The following is a 9964-nucleotide window of genomic DNA, read 5'->3' on the forward strand; positions in this document are numbered from 1 at the left end:
TGAAAAATTTGGGCAGAGGAAACCTTGTGATTGTACTTGGTCTGAAAGGGGAAGATGAGACATGTGGGGTTACTGCTACTATTTAGATCATCCTCTTCCTAATGGTCTTTTAGTTGCTCAGTTAATTATTCCCTGATTTTCATGTGAGCAGGAGTCCATAGATTCTTGAGGAAACAACAAAGCTGTCAATTCAATAGGATAGAGAAGGCAAGGAAATGCCAACTGAGGAAAAAGGAAATCTTAAAGGAGAGAAAGCCAGGAATGACCTATTGCTTTATACCAGTTTAATGGTCCACTGCCCCTTTTCCGAATTTTTCTTTTTCTTTCCTAATTTCTTCTAAGAAAGAAGGTTCAAGCCCAACAATTAGTGGCCCAGGTGGATCCACTTGAAAACGCGCCGAATTTAATCAAAATGATGATGAGTATTGTTTGATAGCTGGAGTCTGCATCCTTTCCCAGAAAGCAGAAGCCAACAGCAAACTTTCCATGGCAGATAAGACTCATGACCACTCGAAAGGGCTTTCATTAGCCAAATGTTGATGTGTTATCGTCAATTTTAAGAGCTCAAGCAATCATTCCAATCAATGGCTGTTTCTCCGTGTTTGATGCAGAATGCAGCGAGACAATGGTTTTCCTCTTTGGGTTTTTACTAGGGGTTTGATCATGCAAAGTTGACAGGAAACTATATGATGTGGGCAGTGCACATTGGCGCAGATATCTAATTAGTAACTTCATGTTGTCCAGTAGTTTGTCCCGTAAGAAAGTTGGAGTCCAGGCTTTTTCCCCTTTTGTTTTCTTAGTAAAGTTTAATTTAGATTGCGTTGGCTGACCTTCTACTACCAGTCACTAGTCTGACTAACCATGCGAAAACGCCTTTTAGTAGTTTTTCATTTTCGGAAGCTTAACCAAGTTAAGAATAAAATATCTCATCTATCAAATGAATTTCGAGGTGGGGTGTGGGTGGTCTCTCTGAAAAACTAAAGTTTAGGGTGACATCATTTTAGATATTATTATTGCTTCTGCTTATTTTTGTTAACAAGATCAATGATGGTGGCTACATGATTCTTTAAAATTCTTTGTTTGATAACGCAATTCCCATTCCATCAAAAATGAGAATTTCAATTTTAAAATTTCACACTTCGAGCCTCATCAAACATGAAACAGCCCCTTGGTTTCTTAGTGGTGTCTTGTAGATCATGCTTAATTGGGCCGAAATGACTATCAATTAGAAGATAAAAAGAGAGATGAGAAAAGCAATATTCGCAAGCCGATGCATTCTACCACTTTTGCTGTCACAGCGATGCGCATCAACTAAAGGAAAGAGAAAATATGTCTATTGTATTGGACTTGAATATTGAGACGATGCCAATAAAGACTGCAGCTATGTCTTTCCTTCCCAACTTTGTCTGCGTCTGTACTTAGCCAAGCTCTCAGTCAAAGTCAATGGCTAACCCACTTGACTCAAGTTTAACTTAACCCAAGACCCAAATATTTATACTCATAGGTTTAAAAGAGTGGCCCTGAAATTGAGGGTGGCAGACGGTGAACGGTACACTCAATAATAACCAAGTAGACCTCTTTTGGCAGGGCACCTGCCCTACTTTTCCACGGTACTTTTCAGCAGTCCCCTTGGAAAGTGTCCATAAAAGCCGACCCCAATACAGTCTAGAATGCCAACCCCAATTCAACTTTTTTTTTTTTGGGGTTAAATATCGTTTTTACTTTTGTGTCCAATGAGAAAAGCAAGAGCTTTCTGTGCATGGGACAAAGGAGGAAGTAGGGGTTGGGGAGGTCCACAGGATTCACCTTTAATGAGACATGGCATGTCAGCCTACATAGAATAGAACCAGTATCAGGTGCACCGCATTCTGATTTCAATTTGCTTCTCGTCAAAATCCAATCCAACCATCTGAACTTTTCACCTCTCAAAGCTAGCATGTTGGTGATTTTTTTTTTTGAAATGTTTACTTAAGAGAAAACTGCTTGAAACCATACCCCATTGATCACAATTTTTTATATGTTCTTTCCTCATTAAATACTTCATACTAGCATTTAATGAGGAGACATAGAAGAAAAGTCGCCCATATCGTGTAGTGGGATTTCATCCAAAACAACTTTGGATGGTTGAAAAATTAAGATCATAGCCTTCTTGGATTCTATAGTGTAACTGGCATTCTAGGCAGATTTGATCATACACAAAACTAAACACCTCAAAATACACATGCCACTGCATTTTCTCTCGTGCATCTTTTGTATAAAAGTAATTCAGTAGCAAATGCACGCCAAGACAAGCGAGTCATTTTCAAGTTAAAAAAATGTATATTTTTTTAGTCTGGAAAATATCAATATCTCTTATACCACCAAAAGTTTTATGGCTAAATCAAAAACTTTGTGGGATCAACATAAACTGCAATATATTTTGCAATAAATAAGTTGTTATATGCATGCGTGTATAAAGGTGCGCGGGAGGAAAACCTGTGACGGTGGATGCCTGAGAGGGACCCACGTCACAATTCAACCATGTTAATCAATGAGTTAAATGAAATAACCATGAAAGCGTCGCCTACTTTGTTGCTTAGCGTTGAGGATGACGTTCGTCTATGTACCATTAACTCCATTATTAGCGGCAATGATGATGCTCCTGAAAAGGACGTTCGCTGCCTCGACAAGTGATAAGACCTAAAAAGAATTAAAAATGGCTCCAACTTTCTATTTCCTTCCTCAACTTCACCGTTTCATTTTCACCAGATATTTAATATTTACAGTCATTCTCCAGAACACCCAAACACACGCACAGATACATATATCCTGAATTATTAGAATCTTCTGTTGTTCATTCATCCGGATGTCTTGCATGCACAGTCTTGGTTGGAAGATTTCAGTTTATATATATATGTATGTAAACTGACATTGTCAACGGTCCGATTGTTTCAATTGGACGGCTGTTTTCAAGGGAAAGAGGTGAACATCCCCTGACGCAAGGGAGGGAGGACAACTTCCTCCTGCCAAAAAAAAAAAATGAGGCGCTGGTAAAAAATTTTTTGCAGGGGAGAGGTGGTCACCTCACCTGAGACCGCCCAGCATGACAGCAACAGTGAGAAATCAGGTTGTGTGAGGATTGATGCACTTGTTATGATGCACTTGTAAACATCCTTTATATACATTGCCGTCTTCTTTTCACTAAACGTTTACATATATGTGTGTCCTCGAAGTTGAATTTATGCTTCTCCTTTTTGGGTATTTATATGGCATTGAAAAACTTACAAGGAGACGCTTAACAAATGGGCTGACTAAATCTTTTCATTTATAAGGTAGGTAGGCAATCTAATTAGAACCTGGAGATGACAACACAGGGTAACATCAGCATACTTGTGTGGAATCATCTCATTTGAATGTTTTATATCGGTTACTGCTATTAATTTATTGTTGTCGTTTTTTTACTGTCAATTTCTTTTTTGAAATAAATGGGTGCACAAATAAAATATTCACATCCAAATATTTTAGAGATTCCCTGGGATCCAGCACATGTGCACGTCAAAGTACGCAAAAACAAGATAAAATTTAAAAAAGGTGTGGATTCCTGTGGTTGAAAAGACAGAGACCCCACATCTTAGCAGGCAAGATCACTAATGGAAGTAACAGTCCTTCCAAGAGGGGAGGAAGGATCTGAAAACTTGCAGCATTTGTGTTTTTTTTTTCCCCTTAAATTTTCATTTATGAGAAGAACTTAAACATTCAATAGGGCACTGAGTCAGTCTGCAAAACCCATGTTACCTGGACAGTATAATGGTAGCTTGAGGCATGTAAGTAGGTCTCAGACAAACCAGGCACGCTGATAATAAATAAAATCAAGCTGCATGTGAAGGGTAAGAGTGTCAGGCTTTCCAGATTGGAACTCGCAATTTCGGTTGTTTAATATTGGACAGGTATATTTTGGTTTTGGTAAACCTTGGAAGGTAGTGTGATTTGGAAGATTTCACTATTTTCCATTAAAAAGTGGAGATGCCGCAAGTTTGATGAACAAGGACAGGTTTAATTCTGATTGGCTGTTCATTTTTATCTGTTTTAATTTTTTGGCTGTTCTTGGGATGAATAATTGGTGCTGATCAAGTGGAAAATTTATTCAAATTTGGATGTTCAAGATGCAACTTGTAAAAGTAAAACCAAGGGCAGAGAAATGTCTGATTGAGCGTACTACAGAGAGGAATGTAGCGCCGAAAATATAATAAAACCATAGCCCATGGTTCACAGTTCATGTCAATATGCCAATTATGAGAGAGAGAGAGAGAGGAGGTGGAAAAACCATTTTTCTGGCTCACTGTGAATGGTCAAAAAACCAATTATGAGAGAGAGAGAGAGAGAGAGAGAGAGAGAGAGAGAGACCTGAAATTTATGGAGGAAAGGTTAAAATGAACGAATGCAACTTTGAAACCTGCAACCTTCGAAACCAAGAAGAGGACAGCAAGAGAAAAATATGGTCTGAAAGGAAAATGTTAAACACAAGGTCAAAGAAGATTAAAGTCAATCAGCATAAGATATATTTCAGGAGATCGTATTAGTAAAGTTTGGCACTAAACGTAGGACAAGGCCTGACAATATAAGCAATGGCAGGATGTAAACGAGAGAGTTGTCGGTCACAAGCATCAGAATTTCAAAGTTTTCTGCAAAAGCCATTTGAAGGTGGCCTTCAACCTTCATGGTAAAATGTGCTAACCCCAACCACAGTTCCGCTCACATACAAAGTGAAGGAAAGAAGGAAGAAGTGGGAAAAAATTTTCCCGTCTACGGGGGCAAAGTATTCCTCTCAGGGAAGATTGTGACAGCATCAAAAGAATGTTGTTGTAGTGCTTCCCATCAGAGAGAACACAAAAAAGTCTGTTTTATTCTACAAACGGCATTCTCTTCTTCCGTCTTTAAAAGCTAGGTTCCCTGGAAAGATCCAGAAGGTCTTTGATGGATTCTTTACTTGGAGACGGCGATAAAGGAAAGGAATGAAAAAAACCAAGTTCTTTTTACTACACACGTTATTGAGTTTGCAGGAAGGACATCAAAATTATTGAAAGTCAAGCCTTCTTTATTTTATTCTCCTCTATAAAAAAAGTTTCGGACAGACATGATTGTTAGCGTCTCCACCATATCTTAAGGCTGGTTCAGTAGGAAACATGTAACAATTGCGAACAAATGTATAGCGTGCAGTCTGTTTTCTTTTGAATAAAAAAGAGAGTTTTCGCTGACACCGCCACTATCCAATCCTTATCTGTGTGTTTTTCTCACTGTATCTTGTCTTCTGAAGGAGCTGTCCGGAATATCTTGTTCAAGGTCCATGTAAGAGTGAGATCTTGTTTCTCTTTCGACTCTTCTTTCCTCAACCTTCTTCTTTCATCAATCACAACCTGGCAGACTGCCATTGGCTTCTTCACACTCCTTCCTCTCCCTTTTCTTACAAATCAGCCTTTTCAGCACCCAGTTAACTCAAATATTCACTTTCGTTTTCAACTTTGGTGTGGTGCTAGTTTTGAGCTAATAACTAAATACTCTTTAACAATTTATCAGATCTCTCACCACTCTTGACGTACAGAGGAAGGAATGCACCATGGCTGGTAATGGGGATGCTGGTCATCTCACTGTTGCTTTTGTGGGTAAGGCGGATGGATGAGAGGGGACAAGAAAGCCAAAGAAGATGCATCATGCGCCAAAAACCATAAGTGATTTTCTTGTGAATATTCCGGTAAATTTTCCCGTCCATATTGATTTTTCCTTCTTTTGTATTCTGCCATGCATGTCATTCACTTTCTGCGCAGTCTGCGCTGCTTGTTGCCTCTCACTTCTTTCTTTGTCCCTTGAGAGAATTTTCTTTTAACGCATTTTCTAGTCTGACGTTCTCTCCAAGTTCTAAGTTTAGGCGAAAATCTGAAGGCATAAAGACCATATATCCCATTACCGACTCGAAACTACTCTGTTATCTTGTACTCTTTACAATTCTGTAAAATTTTTGGATGCTTGGATTTTTCTTTTCCAAAAACTTGCGAGTTGTATCAAGAGCACCTGTTATGTCACATTTATGTAATAAGGAATGGTATTCTGCGACCAGAAGCACGAGGGAGATCGATTCTATTTTTTTTTTACCTGTCCCACCAACATGCGAGGACGATATGTATAGCCACAGAACCTCTTTTTCAGCAATTCTGCCTCTTCTTTTATGCGTATCAATTCCTCTAGTAACACGGAAATACTTAAGATGATTGTCGTTTAATGGTGAGGCTACTAGATGTGTTTCGCTAGTATAGTTTTTCCCAGGCGCTATTGACAGGGACGATCTGTTTTGGTATATGATGAAGACCGTTTCTTTTCATGCTCAGAGCAATCGTGGAATTGAAACTTTATAATGTTCAAGGGGCCACCTGATGTTCGTGCAAATTGGTTTGATTGCTTCATCCAAATGCACTAGTGTTCTTGATTATGCAATCATTTCTCTCTCTGATGTTCTGCTGCTGCAAACTGTTGGTGGCGAGCAGGTGGTAAGGGGGAACGTGAAGGGTGTCCATTTGAAGACCCGGATCAAGTCCCAACCCTGCCATTCTGTTGCCTATGTTTTTCCTTGAAGTTATCATTGTAAGGTTGGACACTCGGGGCTTACCTTCGACCAAGAAAAAGAAAAGGAGTTGCTAAGTGAACTGCCAACAATTGGATTAATCACAGGAGCTCCACCATTCGAAAGGTAGCATCTACTGAACTCATTGTTGTTGACATTGAGTTTAGATGTAAAGATGAACCACCCATTTAACTTGATCTGCTGATAGAAGTTACTATTAGCTGTATCTCTCTATGATCTTTTTCTTAGATGGAGGAGCTAGCATTAGTAATTTGTCCAATAATCCTGCATAATTCTCGTATAATCCTTACACCTGGGGCGTCAAGAGATTCTTGGGTGCCAGAAGCCTGCGGGTCATCTTTGTTGTCGACATTTCTTATGTGGATGAATCCAAAGAACTGATTAGATTGGCTCTGCAGGATTTGAAGTAGATGCATAAACTTTTTATGGAATTGTGAGTTTACTTAGAGAGTTGGTAACAACTGAATCATTGTAATCCGAAATGTTCAACCTAGTGAACAAGTTTACTGGTTATAAGTCCCATTCCAGGATGTATGGGTCGCCAAATCGTCAACCTCCTGAATATTTTGGAAATCTCTCCTACCAGTCTGATAGATTTTCTCTTTAGACTCTGAGTACTATCTGATTTTTTGTGTGTACGCTTCTTTTACAACAGTGTGTTGAACACGACATCATATTTTATAAATAGGCTTTCTACAATACGATATCATAGAAGTGATAGAGACTTTAGCAGTTCCGAAATCTACTTTCATTTTGCCCTTCTGGCTCCTCTTTTGTGGAGGAACTATGGAACATTACAAGTTGAAAACGGGATTGTGCTTATGATTGTCCAGCGTTTATGCATGTGTATGAGCGTGATGTTATGTGGAGTAGCTGGACATTACGCGAAATTTATTTTGATTGTACTTCGAACTTCGCTATGGTAAAGCCTTTGGGCAGATCCGTACATTCTTTTCTTCTTTAGAAGAAGATCTGATTGATATTAAAAGTCTTGAATTGGTGTCTTTGATTACTGCTATTGTCTAATCTTTACCAACACAGTTTAGCACAGAGGAATGGCTAATAGCATGAATGTGTTGCGAGTGACCTCACTAGAATGGTTCAAGCCCTTCACCAGTTCAAGTACCCTCTTATGATCAGTATTCGTGAACAAAGTTTCATTATTTTGCAGGAATGGGGACAGAAGTTCAATACTTGGTGAATGTGTCAGTTGACTTGTCCAACAGCAACTCCGATGTAGGCAAGCTACGGCCTGGCAGGGCAGATACTTGGTTGTCTTTGAACCGCAGAACTCTCAGCATTGAAGGAAAGTCTGGATTCAGAGAAATTCAAGGGACCATGGATAAGTTGCATGACTGGTTCAATAGAGATTCAGTTAAGAGGACGATGCTCAAGCATGAAGAAATTTTTAAAGAACAGGTACTGCTAATTTCTCCCATGCACCTGCCCTGCAAACTCCCATTTTCTCATGCCTTACATGCTCTGCAGCCGAAAAAAGTCCAAATATTGGCACCTGAATCCCAGTTGGATCATGCTAATGAGGTTCTAAATGATGAAATTCTTGTCCGCACCTATGCACCCCCTGTTACTTGCACAGAACCTCCCATATGTTCTGTCTCTACAATGTATCCTAGGATCGTACCTTTTTGTCCATTGGTACATCATATTCAAATTTGTATCTGAGAACGGTTTGCTGCAATGATCGATATTGGGCTTTAACTAGGTCCTATTCTTTAGTCTCAATTGAACCACCTTATCAAAGAAAAGTTTCATGTTTCAACTTTCCAGCTTCTAAGCTCTTGTTTCGCTTCTTGGTGGTGCAGGTGTGTGAACTGCATCGACTTTACAGAGTTCAGAAGTCACTAATGGCTGAATTGAGAAACAATGAAGCTAAAGTTCAATCTCATACTCATTCGCTAACACGGGGGAAGCCCAAAGCTCAATATGGGTACATGAATCCTGATCATAAAGCTGAGTTTTGGAATTCAGCTGCTAGCTCAAATACAAGTAATCATCAATGCGAGAACTGGCATACTGTCAGGGGAACACGCCCTAAGAACAAAGGACAATGGTTGCAAGTGGGAGACTTGAGTTCACAAGAAGCTAGTTGTTGCTCAAGAGATACTTCGAGATCACAACGAAGTTTCGACCTTGAATGCCCGGCTGAAGAATCTGCTGCTGATGAAAACACTTCTGCCGTGGAGGAGACGGGACCTTTTCAGAGACCACTGATTGATAAATTGTGTATCAGCTACCCTCAGAATTGGCCTAACTGCAGTGAGCAGGACACCAATGTCGAATTGACGCTTAGCACTGGGGGTAGCAGGGATGTAGAGAAGAAAAGAGAATGGGGTTGTAAGAAACCCGAATTTGGTTGTTCCAACTCCAGCTCCAGAGAAAATAGATGGCTTTTGCCATCAACTACAGGTTGGTCTGAATCTCTCAAAAAACAGACAACAGAAACCCAGAGGTTTATGGTAACAGAATCTGGGAAAGAAGAACACGGCGACTCTCTTGATCGTCAAAACATACAGCATCCACCGTGTTTCAGGCGTTACCTTTACATAGAACATCATGAGCTGTGAATTTAAATAAGACTTCTAGTATATGTGGATGCTCGAAAATTGGTTTGTTTTGTCGAAATCCAATCAATACTGCATTTTCCTCTGTTGATTACTCAGACAATCCTGAAGTTTTAAATTCAAAGAGAACACGCGCATCATCTGATGTGTACAGGCAATTGATTGACACGGTTGCGTGATTAACAAGGCTGTGAATTTTCAGGAGCACCTACTGGAGCATGATCCTTGTCCATCGGTGAATTACGTTATAGGAGTATTGGCCATGATATGTTTCATAAGTACCACCACCAAGGACTTTCTTTTCTTGCATCAAACATATATATGTACTTGTTGATTTTTGTATGAGTGTTTCTCCAAAGAGATATGGACAATTAAAAGAACAGAAGTTATCTAAGGAAAATCGCCCACAGTAAATCAGTCTCCATTGTCTCCTCTATATGTTTCACCTGTATGCATGTGGGCATCTGCATATCAGCAAATCTGTGTTCCTACTGAGAAATTTCCTTGCAAATTGCGAATGTTTACACATATTTTGAACAATGGAATCTCTTCACTCTACGACAACAGGCGTTTCTGCTTGCCGTAAGTAAACTCTTGCAGGGTTTTTTCAGAATCCTTGAGGTTCATTTTCTGCTATTCACGTTCTAACCATCTTAAAGACAATGATAGCAATCAATCGCCTTTTAATTAATAATGAACTTTCGAAATTTAAGCTCTAACAGGTACATCAATTGCCGCCATTATTCATGTATATCTTCCTATATGGCCA

General features: G+C 39.5%; 1 protein-coding gene across 7 annotated transcripts; it reads left to right on the forward strand.

Moving 5' to 3' along the window:
* Positions 1–4773: 4773 nt before the first annotated feature.
* On the forward strand, positions 4774–9473 carry LOC116250617 (uncharacterized). Of its 7 annotated transcripts, XM_031624379.2 has the most exons (6): positions 4774–5325; positions 5554–5728; positions 6360–6420; positions 6516–6718; positions 7785–8032; positions 8437–9473. In XM_031624379.2, the coding sequence occupies exons 5-6, from the start codon at positions 7787–7789 to the stop codon at positions 9196–9198; spliced, it is 1008 nt and encodes a 335-aa protein (XP_031480239.1). In that variant the 5' UTR covers positions 4774–5325; positions 5554–5728; positions 6360–6420; positions 6516–6718; positions 7785–7786; the 3' UTR covers positions 9199–9473. The 7 variants fall into 7 exon arrangements, with proteins under 7 accessions (XP_031480239.1, XP_049932885.1, XP_049932888.1 ...); XM_050076928.1 differs by lacking the exon at positions 6360–6420 and having other exon boundaries at positions 4774–5331; XM_050076931.1 differs by lacking the exon at positions 6360–6420 and having other exon boundaries at positions 4774–5331; positions 5579–5728.
* The last annotated feature ends 491 nt before the right edge of the window (positions 9474–9964 follow it).

This window comes from Nymphaea colorata, chromosome 3 (assembly GCF_008831285.2).
Source record: "Nymphaea colorata isolate Beijing-Zhang1983 chromosome 3, ASM883128v2, whole genome shotgun sequence".
Lineage (NCBI taxonomy): Eukaryota > Viridiplantae > Streptophyta > Magnoliopsida > Nymphaeales > Nymphaeaceae > Nymphaea > Nymphaea colorata.

Excerpts from the sequence above, each read along its gene's own strand:
- LOC116250617 (XM_050076928.1), top strand. The coding sequence starts at position 7,787 with ATGGGGACAGAAGTTCAATACTTGGTGAATGTGTCAGTTGACTTGTCC. Across the intron at positions 8,033-8,436 it reads AAGAAATTTTTAAAGAACAG|GTGTGTGAACTGCATCGACT; the intron begins GTACTGCTAATT and ends TTGGTGGTGCAG.